This window comes from Hemicordylus capensis, chromosome 3 (assembly GCF_027244095.1).
Source record: "Hemicordylus capensis ecotype Gifberg chromosome 3, rHemCap1.1.pri, whole genome shotgun sequence".
Lineage (NCBI taxonomy): Eukaryota > Metazoa > Chordata > Lepidosauria > Squamata > Cordylidae > Hemicordylus > Hemicordylus capensis.
The window spans coordinates 278869501-278890136 of NC_069659.1; the positions used below are offsets into that span (position 1 = coordinate 278869501).

At 44.1% G+C, this 20636-nt stretch overlaps 1 protein-coding gene across 8 annotated transcripts in view; it reads left to right on the top strand.

The window, feature by feature from the left end:
* Positions 1 to 20636, top strand: part of SORCS1 (sortilin related VPS10 domain containing receptor 1) — a 664028-nt gene that overhangs the window by 380210 nt on the left and 263182 nt on the right. For all 8 annotated transcript variants that reach the window (XR_008318829.1, XR_008318830.1, XM_053305813.1 and 5 more), the window contains exon 4: positions 14853 to 15011. Coding sequence is in view for 6 of the 8 variants with exons in the window: in XM_053305813.1 (XP_053161788.1) it covers positions 14853 to 15011 (159 nt within the window). In the remaining 2 variants the exon portion in view is untranslated. The remainder of the gene's footprint in view (positions 1 to 14852; positions 15012 to 20636) is intronic.

The window sequence follows — 20636 nt, forward strand, 5'->3', positions numbered from 1 at the left end:
GGCATTGTGCCATATGCAGATCTGCTGTGGGGAATTGCAGGAAAAGGGAGCCCCTATCTCCACTGACTCCAGAAGAGTGGGGTTGCTGTTCCAGGCTGTGAAGGAATGAGGCCTGAACCTCCTCTTTTTGTATATAAGATTTCTGTTTTGCAATTGCTTTGGTTACTCCTTATGTTAAAAGGCTTTCCAGGGGTCAAAGGTTCACAGCTGCTGTTCTACAATTTGATTATGGAGGAAGAATTGTATTGGTTTAATTTTGGAGGGAAGCAAGGTTTTGATTTGAGTGGAAATGTTTTAAAACAATGGTGAGAACTTGAATTCTCAAGTTCCTCTTGTCCATAGGAGAGCTGGTCTTGTGGTAGCAAGCATGATTTGTCCCCTTAGCTAAGCAGGGTCTGCCCTGCTTGCATATGAATGGGAGACTTGATGTGTGAGCACTGTAAGATATTCCCCTTTGGGGATGGAGCTGCTCTGGGAAGAGCATCTAGGTCCCAAGTTCCCTCCCTGGGATCTCCAAGATAGGGCTGAGAGAGATTCCTGCTTGTAACCTTGGAGAAGCCACTGTCAGTCTGTGTAGACCAGGCCTGCTCAACTTCCACCCTCCTGCAGATGTTGGCCTACGACTCCCATAATCCCTGGCTATTGGCCACTGTGGCTGGAGATTATGGGAGTTGTAGTCCAGAAACAGCTGGGGGGCCAAAGTTGAGCAAGCCTGGTGTAGACAATACTGAGCTGGATGGACCTATGGTCTGACTCATTATATGGCGGCTTCCTATGTTCCTATGAGTTGTTTTGATTGGTTTGTTTGGAAAAAATAGAGGGGAAAAGAGAATATAAGGAGGCTTCCTTCTGCAGAGTTTAGTACAAGCTGGATTGCTGAAATTAGTTCATGTGAAGGGGTTGAAGGACTGCAAGTTGATGTCATAGTCAGCGAGAATCAGAGCTGGTGCTGGAAAGAGAGCTGAGAAATCACTGGGAGAGTTGTGACTCTCTGGAGGACTGAATCACTCCTAAAGCAGCTGAAGAAACAGTCTGGGATTGAACCCCCAGCACTGGGAAGGAAAAGCAGGGCCTGAGGCTGAGCAAGGGACCAGCCAGGCTTGCTGCAGAAGCTAAGTGTGATTGCAAGAGGACTCTTGGTAAGGACTCAGAATTGGTCAGAGCCCAGTATTAGTACATGATGGATTGGATGTGTTTTTCTCATATTTTATTTATTCATTGTGCTCATATGGTTGCTGGTTTGTACTAAAATTTCCAAAAGAACTATTGTTTTGAACTGAACTATTTTAAAGTAAGATTTTCTTGTTTTGAAGTTAAAAAATTATAGCAATGTTTTGGCTACAATTAGCAATTGAGTTTGGCAAAGCAAACCTCAGGTCACTTTTGCTGTGAAACTGCGGTTGTAAGCATTCAGATGTAACCGTGTTCCAACCTCTGCCCCATTTAACTGTGGTTTCGCGTTATGTGCGAATGTGGCCTTAGCCTTAGTCAGGTTGATAGTGGACCAAACCCCACCCCCAGTCTCTCCTGCTGCTGCTGCAGTGTCTTGAACCATTTAAATGCTTTCCTCCAGCCAGTTCTGCAAGGAAGGAGCTTAGAATTGGTTGCTGTAATGTAGGTCTCCTAGTTTGAGCTCAAACATCTTTGGCCCAAACACTAGGGAAACACAGTGCATTTTGGGTAACTGTATAGTTATAAAGTGCTCATCATTTTAATATGGTTTTGCATAGGTTGAAGGCATGCTCATTCTGAATGGGACTACTTCACTTTTCTTTTATTTCCAGATTGTATGAAACCAGGTCCATATTTTTGCTAATTAACTGTTAAGTTAATCACTTGTAGAGTTCCTTGAAATTTTACAGGAAGTGCCAATTCTATGAGACTGTGTGGCCTTCTATAAACAGATTGACACTGGAAAGATATGGCTTCTTTCAACCTTGACTTCATTCTGGAAAGCCGAGCACAAACTCGAATGCTGGTTTTGCTAGAATCCAAGTGAGATCTGAAAATATCAAAAGGTTACTACTTCCTTAAAATGCTAGCAGTTATCAGAAAAGATTATGATGCTACAATAGGTTGACATCCATTTCCTTAGCATACATGAAAGATCTGATGTTCAGATTGCCGTCAAGACCATCTGTTCTTAGCTGAACCCTGTTTGATGAAGGGGCAGTTACAGAGAAATGCCTGCTGTTTCTTTTAAAGGCACCAATTTTGCAAAATGTCTTCAATTTACAGAAAAAGAGCTAGAGACATGCATGTTATTTTGGAAAGATATTGCTCACACTAATTGTCTCTTGTTAAAGAAGCTATATAGAGTCAGCAAAATCCTCTTGTTAATATATGCTATTATTTATGACAGCCATAAACGGGAAGCATTTATGATTAGGGACTGGAAAATATCTTTGAAATGTTACCAAGGATATTTGCCATGAGCTGCCACCTAGATTTTAACATTACTTTGCCTTATCCCTACTTAACTAGACAATGGGGCTATTCACAGGGGCTGGGATCCCAGCACTCCACACAAACTGACCATGTGGTCAATGCAAGGTGTTGTTCTCTTCACCAGCCAGTGTAGCGAAGTGGTTAGAGTGTTGAACTAGGACTGGGAAGACCCAAGTTTGAATCCCCATTCAGCCATGAAATTCACTGGGTGACTCTGGACCAGTCATGTATTCCTCAACCTAATCTACCTCAGCCTAATCTACCAAGCCCAGGCTAGGCTGCTCATGAGAACAGCCTCATTGTTTAGGACTAATTTGCAGAACAGATGTGGCAAGAATATATTTTGGATAGAATCTGTGCTGAATTGTGTTCATAGTAAATTGGTTGCATAATCAATTTCCTGTGAGAATTTAATCTTCAACCCATGTCATCCTTGAATAGAGGGCCATTTATTTATTTATACATACATACACTTATATCCCACTTTTCCTACAAGGAGCTCAGAGTTCCAATAACATGGTTATTTTTATCCTCACAATAACCCTGTGAGGTAGATTAGGCTGAGGGATACATGACTGGCCCAGAGTCACCCAGTGAATTTAATGACTGAATGGGGATTCAAACTTGGGTCTTCCTGGGCCTAGTTCAACACTTTAACCACTTCGCTATGCTGGCTGGTGAAGAGAACGACACCTTGCACTGACCACATGGTCAGTCACAGGGGCTTGTGACTTGAAGCAATCATAAGAACTTATTGGATCAGCCTTATTGGATCAGACCCAAGATCCACCTAGTAGCCTGTTTCCATAGTGGCTAGTCAATTGCTTTAATGAAGCCCACAAGCAAGACATGAGAACAATAGCTGCTTCCAGGATAATTGGTCCCCCAGCAACTGGTAGTCAAAGGCACATTGCATCTGGATATGGATGGATCTGCTGGATTTAGTTATCTGGATTTAGTTATCATGGGTAATAGTGGTCAATGAACCCATTCTCCAGGAATGAGTCTACTCCCCCTTTAAAGCTATATAAATTGGTGCCATCCTTTCATAATGCAGCAGTGAATTCCAGAACAGTTATAAGGCATGGGAAGCCTGCACCACAGATAGTATTCAACCCAGATCCAGCTTTTGTAAACACAACAAGAGCACTGGCATGCCCAAAATTGAATCTCAGCTGAATACTGCATGTGACAGAAGCTTCTTACACCAAGAGGTCAGCCTCAGCTGCCATTTTTCTGTGGCTGCCAGAGGCTAAGATTATAAGGCAAAGTGGCTGGAACTTTCCAGTCACTTACAAGTGTGTGTGCTGAACCCTTTATCTGCACTGGCAGTTAACTAACCAAATGGCAGTTTTACCTTTGCTCAGGTACGTACCATGAATCCAAGCATCCCGCAGCCAGCCAGCCAGCTAGCAAGTTCTTTTTGGCTTACTAGTTCACGACATATAAGTACCCAAACTATCTTTTCAGTCTCAGAACATTTGTTTCCACCTATCACAAATCTTCTTGTGGAGGGTTTGTCAAGCCAACAGATTAATCCATTCTTGTGAAGCCTCCTTTTTACACATGTGTAAATACTATCTCCCCATGAATCTGCTTAGGTCTTGTCAAGGTGAAACTGCCCTTTATATTGTTTGCCATGTTTAATCGCGAGGCACTGTTTGTGGTTGTGTGCACTCACCACAGAATATGAGCCGGAATTCCAGCAGAGAGAAAGTTTGAGGAGCAACTCCTCATTTCAACTTGGGTGGGGGGAATTGAAAGTCACTTTTTGCAGGGGGAAATATGGTTATCAGGTTTGATTCAGGGAAGTTCAGTAAAATCAGAGGAGGATCTCCTCAAGTGTTTTGGGGCACCTGCAAATGTTTTGGGGCACAGCCCTTTAAAACAGGAATGTGAGGCTGTGGGACCCCTCAAGGTTTGCTCTCTGCTTTAAATGTATGGTATCTTCCTCTCTTTGTTATTATTCAGGAGCCACAAAACATTAATCATGCATTTCATTTAACATGGTCATCCTTGCACTCTGTGATTATTCAAGTCAGAATAGAAACACATTAAAAACAATAATAAAAAGCCCACATTCTGTGATGGAAGAAACCTGCTATCTGCTCCCCTCACTCACCAGAAAGTGGGTTTAGCATATTCTGTCGCTTGAGGCCTCATAAAGAAAAGAGTTCATTTAAATCTCTCTGTACATAGACTACTAATTCTCATGCAAGGACAGTCAAGAGATTAAAAACTCTAAACTTGCCTATTTAATAATGGACTGTGTTTTTTGTGTTTAAGAGGCTGGAAAACCATCATAATCTACCAGTGCTGACTTGGCTGTAAATCCAGAGGAAATATAATTCTACTGACCCACTATTTATCAAATATAGCAAGAAGTAGTATGCAGATACAGGCTTACTCCATTTTTCTTTGAGACCGCTTCATTACAACTCATTACACTTCATGATTATCATTGATGGTGTTAAAGCAAAAACAAAACAGGAAGACATAGAAACTGTTCTCATGAGCAGCCTAGCCCAGGCTACGGTAGCTTAGCCTGGACTGGGCTGTTTGTGTGGACTGCCAGGATCTGCGTGCATCGCGGTGCTCCATAACCCTACTCCTAAGCTGTTAACTCTTTGCTAAGGGCGCAAGAACTCCCTTAACCCGAGTGCTGGGTTTGTGTGACTCCTCGGCTCCGTGGAGCCAAGGAGACACAGGGACGGGCACCTAGAGCTCCTGTCTAACAAGGGATTCCCCCAAGGCACCACATTCATTGCACAGTGCCTTGTGGGATATGAGAGTAAAGATCCGTTCCTGCACCCAGTATTTCCCTGGTCCGCACACATGGCTAGGCTCTGACACATTTGGTGTCAAAACCTTCTTTGTGACCATGCAAGGCTTCCCAGGGAAGTGGGGGGGGGGTCGTAATGCAAATATTTTATCATTAACCAGAGAGAGTGGGATCAGAATTTTGTTGGGTCAACTCAACTCATGAGCGCACAGTCTGAATGAAGACCAAGACCATGAGAGTGCTATCTCACCCATAGCAAGCTGCCAGGGGAACAGGAGTGAGGTTTGATCTGCCTGGACTACTTTGCTGGGGTGATCTCTCACAAGAGCTTCCTAGGTCATAGTGGGACAGACCCGCCTGGGATCTGTTGCCCTCCCTAATACAAATCCCCTTCTTGGAAGTCATCATGTTCCCTTCCCTTTCCTAACAGGAAAAAAGTGCCCCACAACTCCACCCCCAAACATGCTTCTGCAGTTTTTTTTCAGGGCTCTTATGAGGGCGGTGGTGCAACAGCTGTCATAAAAAGGGCTGGCCATTAAATCAATTTAAAGGGATTTAAATGCCTTTTCCATGCTGAGGGCAGACGGCCGATTCTGAAAAGGCACAATCGCAGTAGGCATGCCCCCTTGCAGATTGTGGTAAATGGCAGCCATTTTGGTGATGTGCTGACACCTTAGCAATAGCAATAGCACTTACATTTATATACCACTCTATAGCCGGAGCTCTCTAAGCGGTTTACAATGATTTAGCATATTGCCCCCCAACATTCTGGGTACTCATTTTACCGACCTCGGAAGGATGGAAGGCTGAGTCAACCTTGAGCCCCTGGTCAGGATCGAACTTGTAACCTTCTGGTTACAGGGCGGCAGTTTTACCACTGCGCCACCAGGGGATTAACCCCTGGACAATTAACCTTGTCCACAGTGTGGTGACACCAGTTTTATGGAACTTTCTGGGATGTTGCCTCGGCAGACCAGGAAGAGTGAAGGGCTTTCCTGTCCTGAAACCCAAGGTTGCTGGACCATGGTTGGACGAATGCCTGCAATGTGATTTACAATTAGAAAAAATAACCGCGGGCCCACTGACCTCCTGTTTTGCATTATGTGCAAATGTGGCACTCTTTGTTTAGGCCATTGAGCAATTTCTTGCCTCTGCAACAACACCAAGGCTGCTTTTCACATTGTTTCTTAGCCTCAGCAGATCCCTAACACTGACATTCCATAGTATAGAAAACTGGCCATTGAACATTCAAGGGACCATTGTCATAGAAACAGGCCCCACATAACCTATGCACATTTAGTAGGCTGTCAGAACAGGCAATGTGCATAGACTTGTATGCACAAAGGCTTCTCCACACATGCCTTTTTCAAGTGTGTCACTGTGTAAAAAGCCTATAAAGGTATAGTTTGTATGTGCATATGATCTGTTCAAACTGTCTGCTACAAGTGTGTGGGGTGTGTATGTGCTGCCACTGCATTCACACTCCCCATCTAGGAGTGTGATATGAATCTCGGGATATGCATCCAATATCCCTGATTTGTGGTCTGAAAAGGTGACGTTTCTAACTCGCCCTCAGAATTCTAGATACAACTGCATGCTAAATGTTCAGAAATAAGCACATGTGTTCTCCCAGACCAGCAGCCTGTTCCTTTCTTCCCACATTGGGTTGAGTGTATTGTGAGAAGTCATCGATTTCTTGTAGTAAGGAATAAGTTCCCTCTCAGAGTGGCCCACCCTCCAGCAAGAAGTCTGGATATGTCACTGACTACATTAGGAAGTGGACATTAATGGCCGGACCTGGCTGGAGTTTGCACGGACAGTGCCAAGATTAATAACAAGAGATTTGCCCAGGGTGACACAGAGTTCATTATCCATATAACACTGTGAGGATGGGTGAACTGATGGCAAGGCAGCTGCTGAGTAGAATTTAACCCATGGGGAATGAGGGATTTACACAGAAAGGGAGATCCATAGCTGCAGGAATTTCTACTCCATTTATTTTTATTAAGCCTCATAAACACAGAACTGTATATCCACATGGACTGGGAGACTAGTTTTTGAACTTATATAGCTCATTATAAGGTGTTCTTTCACAATATTCATCTCAAATTCCCTTGTTCTTAATAAGACCTTCGAGTTTTACACTCTTAATCTCTCACATGGTTTGTTTTTTTTTCCCCAGAGCCAAGCCCCACAACCCTGCAGGGATTCATTTATCACTATTAGGCAAGAGATAGTGGAATGCACACCAAAAAAGACCTCAAATATCAGAAGTGTGCAGACATTCAGTTATATATATAACATTCAGATATATATAATAATAATTATATATATATAATATAATATATAATATATATAATAATATAATAATAATAATTAGATTTCTATACCGCCCTTCCAAAAATGGCTCAGGGCGGTTTACAAAGAGAAATAACAAATAAGATGGCTCCCTGTCCCCAAAGGGCTCACATTCTAAAAATAAACATAAGACACACACCAGCAACAGTCACTGGAAGTACTGTGCTGGGGGTGGATAAGGCCAGTTCATTCATATATATATATGAATGAACTGGCCTTATCCACCCCCAGTACAGTACTTCCAGTGACTGTTGCTGGTGTGTGTCTTATGTTTATTTTTAGAATGTGAGCCCTTTGGGGACAGGGAGCCATCTTATTTGTTATTTCTCTTTGTAAACCGCCCTGAGCCATTTTTGGAAGGGCGGTATAGAAATTGAATAATAATAATAATAATAATAATAATAATAATAATAATAGTAATAATAATAATTATTATTATTATTATTATTATTATTATTATATAAGAAAATTACAAATTACAAATTAGATAATGGCTGCTTGACCATCTTGTTGTCTGGCAGAATGCTAGTTGTAATCCAGGAGGCCAGAGGATATTTCTGAATGGGGTATTTCAGGGCCATTGCCCTGAAGTACCCTCATGGGGGAAGCTATCAGCTTGATAAAATTTACAGCATACCTCCCTATTGGAAGCAGCCAATGTGAGAATGTAAGGCAACTCTAAGTGCACTGAGGAACAAAAATCAAAATTTTGAAAAACTAGGTCCTCATAGAAAGACAGAATGTGTTTTGCTGAAGCTGGAACTGAAAAAGTGCAGCAGTACACTGAAACACCTTAGGGTGCAGTTTTCTCCCTGGGGATCTGATGTAACACTATGGCCACCTTCGGACATAACAGGGAACTTGAGGTAAACTCACCAAAAGTTTGTCCTCCATGTTATAAAAATGATTGGAACTGTTGTTTCTGGATCTAACCACAGTTCTGATCTTGCCGCCAAACCTCGGAATGAACCCTCAAGTGAATTTCACTCACCCAACTGAGGGTCCATTCCCTGCAGTGTGACATCCCCATTCTGAATTAACTCCAAACTGGAGTTAAGGGAGGAAGCTCCTTCTGTGGGTTGTCACACTATTGGCTGGTGTGGGCTATCCTTCCAGGGTTGGAGGAAGCTCATGCAGCCATTCCCGCCCCCATCGCTGGCTCCCAGAATGGGATTGTGGGTCTGTGGTTTGCCATTATGTGTGAAGGGAGCCTATATATAAGAGTGCTCTGCTCTGCTCCATCTAATGCTCAGATTGTATATTTGTAAGTAAACCAAATATTACAACCATATAAAACACCATAAACCTCCAGCTTATGTCTATAAACAACAGTAAATTTACTAGAATAAATTATCAAGATAAAATCTCACATATTTTAAACATGAGTATCAGACAGCACCTTAAAAACAGTCCAGCGATCCACTAAACCAAGATTCCCCCAAAGACCAAACGAAGTTTTAACTAATCTGATAACTGGAAGAAAGCCAACTAGGTTTGAGAATGTAGAAAACCATCTGAGAAAATTATCTGATGTTTCTCCTTGAGAGGAACCCTGAATTTATTCTTTGGATTTCAGCTTCTCCTTGAGGCAAAGCAGAAGTTCTTTCAAATTTCACTTTGGAAAAATGTTGGTTCCATTGGGTAGCCCCCTAAACTGCAAATTTCTAGGCTAGTCCCCTAAAAACGTAATTCCTTAATGGCAGGGCTGGTGGAAAAAGTAACTTCAAAAAGGAAGTTATGTACAACAGGACCTCTCTGCACATACTAATTCATGGGAGTGTACATATGAGAGAAGCAACTCTTTTTGATACCCTGGACTCAGATGATTTAGGGCTAGGGTTAGCATTCTGAACTGGATCCAGATATATATTGGTAATCAGTAGAGCTCTATTTTTAATTGAGATGTTATATGATCTCAATAATTTCCTCCTAATTGGAGTATTACTGGTGCAGTTTAGACAAGCTGTATTTTGGGGGTAGTATTGGAAGAAGAGACACTGAGGCTGTTCACACGAGCAGCCCTATGTAGTTCTACTGGGGTAGGACTGCTTGTGTGACGCACTGGGATTGTGGCAGATTCCAGCACTGCATCACAGGGTAGCCCAGGGTTTTTACCCTGGCAAGTGCACCCTTCTACCCAGGTTCCTGGTCGTGTGTCTGCTCAGGCTGCCTGCAGCCTGACACAGAACAGTCTGCCTACTGCGCCCAGCTAAGAGGGAATCCCTCAATGCACCACGCTCCTCGCACAGTGCATTTAGGGATATCGCACAGTGCAATTAGGGATATTTATGGATGTAGATCAACTGGACTACCTTCCATCATCATATATTGACATGAGACTTTATGCTCTAGTTACAACCATTTGGTTATGTTTGTTTCTATTTTATGTGTGTGTGTTTAAATTCACTATCCAAATGTAATTCTGGATGTTCTTACTACCTGCATAACTGGAGACATCCACACATAAGAAGTGGTTGGGGCTGCCAGCCTGTGCTCAGTTAATTGAGAGTAACGTCAAGTGAATTCAGTGGGACTTGAATTCTGCTGGGAATCCCCACATCATGAGATCTGCATATGACATCGTGCTGAACCCAGCCTGGGAACTTTGAGCATATTTAAAGGTCCTTGTCTGACCCTGAGTCTACACCACTGGTGTAAGCGGGTATGTCCTGGCAAAGAGCCCCCTCATGGTGGGGATAGCCAACATGAGCAGGGCATCTGCTCTCTGGAAGGAGAGCAAATATTCTGGGGAGAGCACTCCTGTCCAGGTTTGAGGAGCTGACACAAGCAGGGATTCTGTAACTGCCACATTCTGTCTTTCTCACAGAAAGGTTGGGGAAGGGGCCCCCAGTCCCTTTCCATTTTTGCGGTTCATGCCCCCAGACTTACTCATGATCAAGTCTGGTCACCAGGGTCAGTTTTGGGTAAACTGAAATCCTTCTTCAAAGATACAGCCACCCGACCTGGGGTGCACTGGCCAGGCATGAGAAGGAAAGGCCATGGGGACTCATGAGAAGGACTATCAGAGGGGAGGGGAGAGAATGGCCCAGACAAATTTGAAATGAATACAGAGAGCAAAACATTGCCTTCTCCCACTGAAATCTCCCTTATGAGACTGTCCGGCTATAGGGGCTTAAAACAGAGCCAGATTGCTGTGTGCAGGCAAGCTGTGGAGAGGGGTACCATGGATACTTTCCTTGTCTTGGGGACTACAGAAAAGTTGCTGTGAAACCATGCCCCCTGCCAGCCCATGTGTACATGTGCACCAGTTGTCACCCCAGAACAGCCACCCAACTATCCCAGGGTGGTTGGAGAATGGAGGCTTACCTTTCCCATGACTCCCTGCACCCACAGATCTCCATACGGTGTGACGATGGACCGGGAACCAAGATCATGACTGGGTTTAAAGGTCTATCCCCCTCTCCTCCACACATGCATCCGGGCAATGACACAAGGAGTGTCCTTCGGGTGTGTGAAAGTCTGCACAGGGGAAGAGGGTGGGGAGGTTTAGGGGGATCTGTTCTGTTTTTTACAGAAAAGAAAGAAAGGGTGGGGAAGTGGGGCCCAGCCACTTCCCCTAGGGGTGGGGTGTATACAACCCAGGCTTACTCAGGAACAGGGCCAGGAGGATCAGGATCGATCCAGTTTTTGGAATGATTCTTCCTCTGTGATAATGGTGGGTACCAAAGCCCACACAGTCTGTGCTTGCTCATGAGAGTGTCAGTCCATCGATACTCTAAGTAGAGCTGTGCTGTGTTGAGAAGTGGTGGGCAGGGGTATACCAAAGACTGTTTTCGTGATCCCGGGGATAGCGGCCAAGCTGCCGTAGTAACATGCCCCCTGCCTGGCCTCCTACACCTGTGTATCTGTGCTTGCCTGTGGCCCTTCCAATCAACTACTGCTGCCCTGGGGTTGGGGGAGAAGAGGAATGTACCCTCTCTTGCGATTCCCTGAGACTGCTTATCTGCATATGGCACACAGATGGAGTGGACCTGAGATTTTTGAATTTTGTGTAAATGTATGTCCCATTGGTCCACTCCATGGCCATACATATGGCTTGACTATGACACATGGGCTATCAAAATGTCCTCTTGGGTGCATACAAGACTATAGGGAGAGAGAGATAACCTCTTTAGGAAGAGGGAGGTAGTGGAGAATCAGTTCTATTTTTACCATAGAGAGTTGGAGTCCTCACTAAAGTGGGGCTCCCTTGGTTCATTAGTGGGTAAATGGGCTGGCTATACTCATGAGCTCACAGTCTGTGGGTTAGGAATTACCCTTCTATGGGCACTGCACAGCATAGCTGTATTCCCAGTAGCCTGACCCTCTCATGAGAGGACTAGCCAGCTTGGCAGCAAGCTGCCAGTCAGTGGATTTTTAATGGGTCTGCATGGACTGCTTTGCTGGGGTCACCCCTCGTGACATCTTCCCTGGTTATGGTGGGACAGACCCCCCCCCCCAGCATCCTTTGACCTCCCCCATCTGCATATCCCCTACTAGCAAATGTGGATTTCCCCCTCTCATAATGAAAGTCGGATATGACCCCCCCACACACCCAGATTCCAAAACCAATGGAGAATCCATGCTTGTGTGGTGCTTTCAGGGTGTGGGGCTCTGTGTGTGTGTGTGTGGGGGGGACGTAGCAGTGCCATCACTGGCAGAAGAAGCGCTGGCATTGCAGGGCATTTAAAGGTGTTTGAATGCCCTTTTCCTGCTGAGGGCAGGTGGAGCACTCCAAAAATGCACAATCGCACTTGGCATCCCCCTTTCAAGAATGTGGCTAATTGCGGCTGCCCCACTGATGTGGTGACGGTTTACCTAGAGTCTGGCCATGGAACTGGCTGGAATCAGCTTCAGAGGCTGAGCAGCAGGGAGGGTCTCCCCTCTCATACAACTGGAGTTTGGCTGGCCGCGGTTTGGCAAACATATGTGGCATGATTTGGAATTCAGAATCAAAATTTCAGCCACATTTACCTACGGTTAGCCGTTACATTTGAATGTGGCCATTGTCTCTTTGAAATTAATGGGCCTTAAATTAGTCATAACTAATTTGTCTCATTTATTTCAATGATGCTTACTGATCACTAATTTAGTCTGCATTATACCCACAGAGCTCAACATAGGCAGACATTCTAAGCATACAAACAAAGGCAAAAAGCCAATCTCCCAACATTTGGTCCATTCATTGCAGAATGAGTATGCATAAAAAAACCTAGAGAATTAGCAGAGTGACAGATGTCATTCATGTTGCTTTATGCTCTCTTCTGGAGGCACAGATTATCAATTACCATACACAAATTACTTACTTGGCCAACTAGCCAGAAAACATGGCTCAGCAGAAACCATAGCAAAATACTAGATGGAATAATCTGCATCATTTAAGTAAAATCTTTTCCTCTTTTTACTTCTAATCATTTTCATAGTCTTAATGCATATTGAACTTCAATTTATTATTGAATTGGAAATATACTTTATACAATTTCCATGTCCCATGTGTTCTGCAGTTTAATGTGGGTGGTTCCTAGCCTCCAGTTATAGTAGACTCCTAGTGAAGTTCTACTGGTCTTGCACAAGAGCACAATTACTTAAACGAATGTGTCTGTACTTTGCGAGTGATCATGCTTAATTGGAAATAATATAAATACCACTCCCAAGATTTTCGATGCTTCGTTTGGAACCTGCAGTAGCATGTATTGCTGAGAACAGCCTGCATTACATTGTAGAACTTGTGGAACATGCAAATTAAAAAACTTTTATACAGTATACAAGTTTAAGCTTTGAGGTAACTTAAGGCTGATTGTACTTTCACCATTTGCCATCTTGGGAACAACACAGGTTTTGCCTTTTACATAGATGCTGGTATTAATTGTAGTCACATGCCTGACTTCTCAGCTCCTCCGTGAGGGCTCTGCTATCTGGATTGCTGCTGACAGAAAATCTAGTTGGTGTTAACCAGAATTGGGTCCCTTTTAGTGGCGGTTCCTCATCTGTAAAATTCCCTTCTTGAGGAGATCAGGCTAGCCCTCACCTTGTCCATTTCAAATTCAGAAACTTTTTATTGCAAAAGGCTGTTGTGTTGCACAGACTAGTTTTCAGATGTGTGTTGTCATTTGTGTGGCTTTTATGTCATTTTAATGCAATGATGTATTTTAACTTAACATTTTAACTTATTTTTAGGATGTTTTAAAACTGCTTTGTGATTTTAAACGTCAAAAGCAAGGTATAAAAAATGAGGAAAAAACCTCCTTTTACATTTGGCCCCTGCTAACTGAGGCACCTTTTTAAAGTGGTGATTCACTTTATTTAGCAGGGGGAGAACAAGTGGCCCTATCCATCCCCAGCACAGCATTAGGGATGTGCACGGAACCAGTCCATGCACTCCCAGGAGGGCGGGGGGGTCACTTTAAGGGACAGGGAAGGTGCTGCCTCCCTCTCAGCCCCCGCCCCACAACTTTCTCCCTGCCGGCACCCTCCAAAAAAGCGGGCGTGCTGGGCTGCTGCCTCCCTCCTACCTGCAGCCTTGATCAGCATCACCACGCTCATGGCCGACGGACATGTGCACTCTCCTGCGGTCCACCTGCGGCTTGCCTGGCAGCTCCAGGGGTTGGGTGCCTGCCCCCTGGGGCCCCAATAATGCACCGTGCAAGTGCGTGGTGCATTGCTGGGATCCCCCCAGCTCCCCTGAGTGTGCCTGCTGCAGCTGCAGGCAGCTATGGCAGACACACGATCACAAAAATGAGGTCAAGGGAGCACTGGCTCCCTTAACCTCATTTAACTAGGAGGCTTCAGGAGCAGGTTTGCTGCCATGTAGCCACCAGGATCGATCCTGATCCCAGTGGTTCACATAACCATGCAAAACTGGGCTGGGCTCCCTTAGCCCAGTTTTGCACCTTTGTGTTAATAGCCTCCATGTCTTCCTGTCAAACATACAATTTACTCCAGCAATATCTAGGGGTGTGAACCCAGCATTTAGCAATGCCTAAGTGCAGTGTATAGGATAGCTGTCCCAAATAATGGACTGGATTATAGAAGTAGGAGAAGTTGTGATGTCAGATGTTTAGTCATTGTATCCCATTTGGAAGGTCACCTTTGTTTTGTTTCAGTTTGCTTGCTGCACTTGGGTTGTTTTGTCCAACTGTGGAGCCAAATAAAATGAATAATCCTTCAAAAAAGAACCCCATTTCCTAGAGGATTATAGGGTTTTGCCATTTCTTGGCCTTCCCCCCTCCTAAACCACCTGTCTTCATCTGTTTTATCCATACAGATTATGTTGCTTACTGACCCGGAAATTGAGAGCAGCCTGCTGATCAGTTCTGATGAAGGAGCCACTTATCAGAAATACCGGCTGAACTTCTACATCCACAGCATGCTCTTCCATCCCAAGCAGGAGGACTGGATTCTGGCCTACAGTCAGGATCAGAAGGTTTGTGTCTACAGCTTTCTTTGTGAAATGGCATGCTACTTCCTCAGCCAAAGGTCTGAAGTCACATAGGCAACCATTTTCTGCCTCCAAAATATTCACATTTCAGAGATTGGGATGTAATTAGGAGAGGTGAGTCAGAGGCGCTAATATTGGGAATTTCCCAAGAGTTTTAGGGCTTAACTAGTGTTACTGCCTTCCACACTCTTTCCCCCTTCCTTTGGACAGGAGAAAGGAAAAGAAACAGTTTGTTTCTACTTCCTTGCAACTCAAGTTTGTTTTGTCGCTTTCTGTTCTCCTCTAAGTTTTGTTTTGTTTTAAGGTTACCACATTTTGTTTTCATAATTTATTATTGCATTGAAACCAAGGTACCCCTGAGCATGAGCAGAGAGCACCCTTCCCCTAATAAAGGTGGTGTATTCAGGCATAGTAAATTAACTGTTTACTGTTCCCTTAAGGATAGTGCAGGCTTCCCCGTCACTCTCAACTTGTCACCAAGGCCTGATGCAGACCTGTATTTTAGAGCCCTGCCAGTGAGCTATATATAATCCTATTACATTACCAAGCATCAAATCAATTTTCATACCCATCTCCATCTCCCCAAAACAAAGAAACAACTATTTGTAATGTCATACATAAAATGAGCATCCCATTTCTCATCACATACATTTCAGCTAGTGGTTCAGGCATTTTACAAGGTGAAAAGGAAGGTGAGAGAGGGTGAAGGGAACAAACAAGGAGAGAGGAAAGATGAAAGGGTTGTGTCTCAGAGCTGTGAAAGGGGGTGAAGGGAAAGATCAAGGGGAGATGAAAGAAGCCAAAGGTTGTGTGTGTCACAGTTGATATTTCACGGAGAAGAAATCACTAAGCATGTGCATGCAAAGACTGAGGTGCTGCAGGCTCAATGGATCTGAAGCAGTACCAGGGCTGTCCTTAGAGAGCCCTGGTGGAGTGCAGGGCCTGGAGCAAATCCGCCAGTGTGGGCCGGCCCCCCAGCTAATTTTAATGGGGGTTAAAAGAGCAGGGCCTGGGGCAGTTGCCCTGCTTGCCCTTCCCTGCGGACATCCCCGAGCAGTACTTTCTGTTCCCAGTTGCTTTTTGTAGAATCCTCCGTATGTGGGGAAGATGCTGAAGAACATAAGAATCAGTTCAAAATGGGCTAATTTTGACCCACCTAAATAGGTTTCCACTGGAAGACACTTGAGAGATGAAGATGTTACATTCATCTTCTGCTCTTTGGTCTTTTCTCATGATGTCTTAAGTCATACTATGTGCAAGAGATGTTGAGCTTCCTGCTGGCCACATCATGAATTCTGTTATGATCTAGAATGCTAGGGTTCTTTTATTTTATTTTTATTTTTATTTATTATTACACTTTTATACCGCCCCAACTCATGTCTCTGGGCGGTTCACAATGATAAAACAGTTAAAAACACACATAAAAACACATAAAAACAATCAAAAACTAACATTTTAAAAGTCAATCACAGAATTAAAAACCTATTAAAAATCTGAAAAAGCCTGAGTAAAAAGATGGGTTTTTAAGCATTTTTAAAAAATTGTCAGAGATAGGGAGGATCGTATCTCAATAGGGAGCGCATTTTTGGCGTCACTGTGGTTGTTTGCATTATAATCATAGAAGATGCTGTTCTGTTTAGCTGCCTAAGTGGATAATCTTGGAAGAGTGTCTAGGATTTAATTCTAGATGCTTGTCTCAAAGTACTGATCCCCCGCCACAGAGAGTACTCATCAAGGGTTGTCTTAAAGAGAAAGAGAACCCTTAGAATGCCTTGCTTTATCATACAACAGTGATGTATTGTTAAGAACACATGTGGCAACCATCTCTCTACATCAGCTAACACATCTGCTCATGTATCTGTAGTACATATAACATCTGCATTATCTTTTAGGGGTCTTCAGGTGGGAAGCAGAAGTTGAGCTGCATCTCCTTTGAAGGGGTTGAACTGCTAAGTAGGGAGCATTTCTTAAAATATATGGCATAAATGGAGACCTGCTAATCAAAAGCATAAGAGAAGAATGTGGCTGCCAAAATGAAACATTTGCCAAAAATTTCTGAGGGATCAAGCCCAGAAAAATTAGTTCTCAAGGGCGTTTTCCAGATTACATGCTGCCACATTTCCCATAAGTGCCCCTCCATTTTGCCAGTGTTTTCACATTACGCTCACTGCGCTGTCAGTAGGGTGTCATTCACCCATGCCCTGTTTCGGGTTTTATTGCTATGTTGCACCTGTACAACGTTGCAAATGCATTGTAGGAAGTAGATGTATTTCCATTTTTAGGAAGCTTGCTCCATTGTTTACGCATTGTAGTGCCTTGTGATATGGATGGTTCAAATCACAGTGAGATGATTTTTATCTCCCCATTCTGCCCGTTCCGGAAATAATGTTGCCACTCATGTAAAATGAATTCTTTTTTAAAAAATTCTCTCTTCTTGCACTTGGGGTAGGCAGAGGCTGAAAGAGCTGGGCTGGTCTAGGCAGGACAGCAGACACCCCTCCCTCTTAGCCGACTCTAAGCAAGGTCTCCATTCCCAGCTGTGGATCGGGGCGCTCGGAGTGGCAGGAAGCTCCTCCCCAGCCGGCTTGCCAAGCCAGCCCCAGTATTCACCCAGCAGCAAGCAGGAAAAGGGGCCAAGGAGGATGGCTGAGAAGAGCCATAGCTGCTGATCTCGCCCTCCCTCCCTCCTCCCTCCCGCTTCACATCACTTGCTGCTCTGTCACCACAAGACAGAGACGGAGCACCTCGCCTTCCTAAATGATCAATCTCACAGTAGGCTGGTGTGGATTTGGTGTGTGTAGGGGTTCCTTGCAAACTTCACTGCTGTTGTTGCCGCTGCCCAGCAGTGTTCCCGCTAACAGGCTATTCACAGATATTATTCACTACAACTCACAGAATCACCAGCTGCAATGGTCTTTGGCTGGGCATTATGGGAATTGTAGTCAGAAACATCTGGGAAGTTCTCGCAGAAGGAACACTGCCACCCAGCCACATTTGCCTTCCCCCCCCCCCCAGGAGAGAGAGAGAGAGAGAGAGAGAGAAATGGGGAGACAAAGTGGGAGGGAGGAGATCAGAGCGTTTTATTCCCCCCCCCACACACACTTTTCTTTTGTGGAGTCCCCTTTTAATTTGCTACTTTGGCCAGAGACTCATACTAGTGCAGCTGAGCAGATTTCTGAATCCAACCCTTTCTCGTGAACTTTTAAGGAAGAGGAAGCCCATTGAACTAAATCATTTATTTCTTTGCAATCCCATTTGCTTACTACAAGGAAAAGGGCAGGGAGAGAAAACAGTCACTTACTTAAAAGGAAGCCATTGAAGTGAATAATTTACTTCTGTGCAATTCCACAGCCCTCACTGGAGGAGCTCTTGCCTCCCTTCCGCCTCCTCCCACGTATTTATTTATTTATTTCTCTGGAGGCATGCCAGTTCCTGTCTTCCCCCCCTTCCTGGCTCGCCACAGGATTCCCTTTTGCTCCCCCACCAATAATCAGTTCCCTTGTCTTGTCACTCCAAAGGTTCTCCTCATGTGGCCCACTCCCCATCTTTTTTTTTAAAAAAAATCCCCTCTTGGTATTGCTTGCGCAAAGCTGAAATGATGCAAAACAAAGTTAGATTTTTGGTGTGGAATGGCACTTTCCCCTGCTGGCAGATTTGTGCAGGGCAGCTGAGGTGTTTTTTGTTTTTTGTTTCTTTTTTAAGGAAGGTCGTTACATCACACCCTCCCTGCAATTCCATTGGCCCAAATGGAGCAGGAGTAGGGGCAGATAAATGCATTAGAAGGAGAATATGGACACCCGTGCCTTGAAAAAAATGTTTCAGTGGATGGAAAATATGAATGGCAACCAGCTTGCAATGAAGCATTAAACAGCCCTTGCATTATTCCGTCACACTTTGCAATGCTTTAACTGTTGCAAATCTCGTAGTCCGGAAAATGCCAAGAAGGAAAATCTAGAAAGAACCAAGTAACTTTTAAAGAGAGGGAGGGAGAAAGAATGTAGTGCCACTGTGCTTTGGCTGGATGTGCTATCCTGAATGTCACTTTTGTATTCTAATGTCTGCTTTATTGCATTTAAATTATTTCATAATGATTTAAAATATGCTGCAAATCACCATGAGATCTATTTTGATGGAAGGCACTGCAGACATGTGAAAATCAATCAATGCATGCATGCATGCATGCATACATCCACGTTGGCTCTTGGGATTGGCAAATAACCCTTCTGCCTGTGCCTGGTCATCTGAGCAGTATCTCCTGTTTACTGAACATCAGTATCAGTAGTATCCAGTTCAAGTTACTGACCTCAGATCCTGAGCCAACGAACATGCCCTCTAGGTCTAGTTTTAAGTCCTGGTCTAGCTCTGAACCCTAGCAGAGGGATTACATTCTTTCAGGGAAAAGCAGAAGCAGCTAATCTGTTCTCTTTTTCTTATTCTTCCTGGCTCTGAATGTGCATGCATTAGATACCAAACTCAGCTCACAGAGCAAAGCATTATATCAGTGGCTGGGCTCTCTTCTTTATGTGGTTATTTAAATGGTAAACTATTCCACATCCTACATACCATGCAATGCTTTATATCATGCAGTATGGAAATGCCTTCTGTCAGACAACAAATATGATGTACTTAAATAGCTCTCAGTGATTGTGATGGAGGATTGCAGTGCTGTGAATCCATCAGGCATTGGGAATAGACACCTTTAAAATCAATGCATTTGTAAATCAACAGTGACAAAGAAATTGCTCACCTGTGTAAACCAATATCTGTCAGAGAGCAAGGAATGCAAGAAAAGTGGGGGGGGGTAGTTCTCAAGAACAGTGGGGACTATTAATGTGATTAATTTGCACAGTCCTAATGCAACCAGTAAGTGTGCATTAAATCGGGTTGCCCAGTTCAGTTTGAGTCAGGACTGGACTCGAACTGGACTGGGCATGTTTGGTTTTGCCACACAGCCCCTGAACCTCCCCCAGTTCAGTTTGGCCGGGTGTGTGTGTAACGGTTTTTTATTTAAACCGGGTCATGACCTGGCCATGCAGAGGCCCATTGGGCATGCAGGGGCATCCTCCAAAATGGCCACCACCACAGAGGTGAGGCCCAGAATGGGCTGAAAACCACCCAGATGAGATGATTTGGGCATTCATGGAGGCCATTGGGGGGGGTGAACCTCTGGAGATGCCCCCTGCAGCTTTGGAGAAGCCCCCCAGTAAAAAAGTAAGAAATGTTTTTACTTGGAACCCCACAAACAGGCTGGAGGGTGGGCGGTGTTCAGTTAAGGGGGGGTTTGGTCCAATATCAAACCATAGAACCGAACCGGTTCAATGTCGAACAGGTTTGGAAATGAACCTGTTCACACATCCCTAGTAAGTGTTGCCTGTTAGACTGCTCCTCATCAGTTTTTTCAGTTTTAACCAGGTTTCTGTTAACAATGCTCTATAAATATCTGATTACAAGAAAAGTACGCCACCTGCATAGCTGCAGAAGTGATCTTTTTTTTTAACAACATAAATTGTGGCGTATGAGTTGTAGCATATAATATAAATGGCTGCTGAATCATGGCATAAGCATGTAACCATATAAACAATGCATTTGGCATTGTGGGGCATCAGTTAT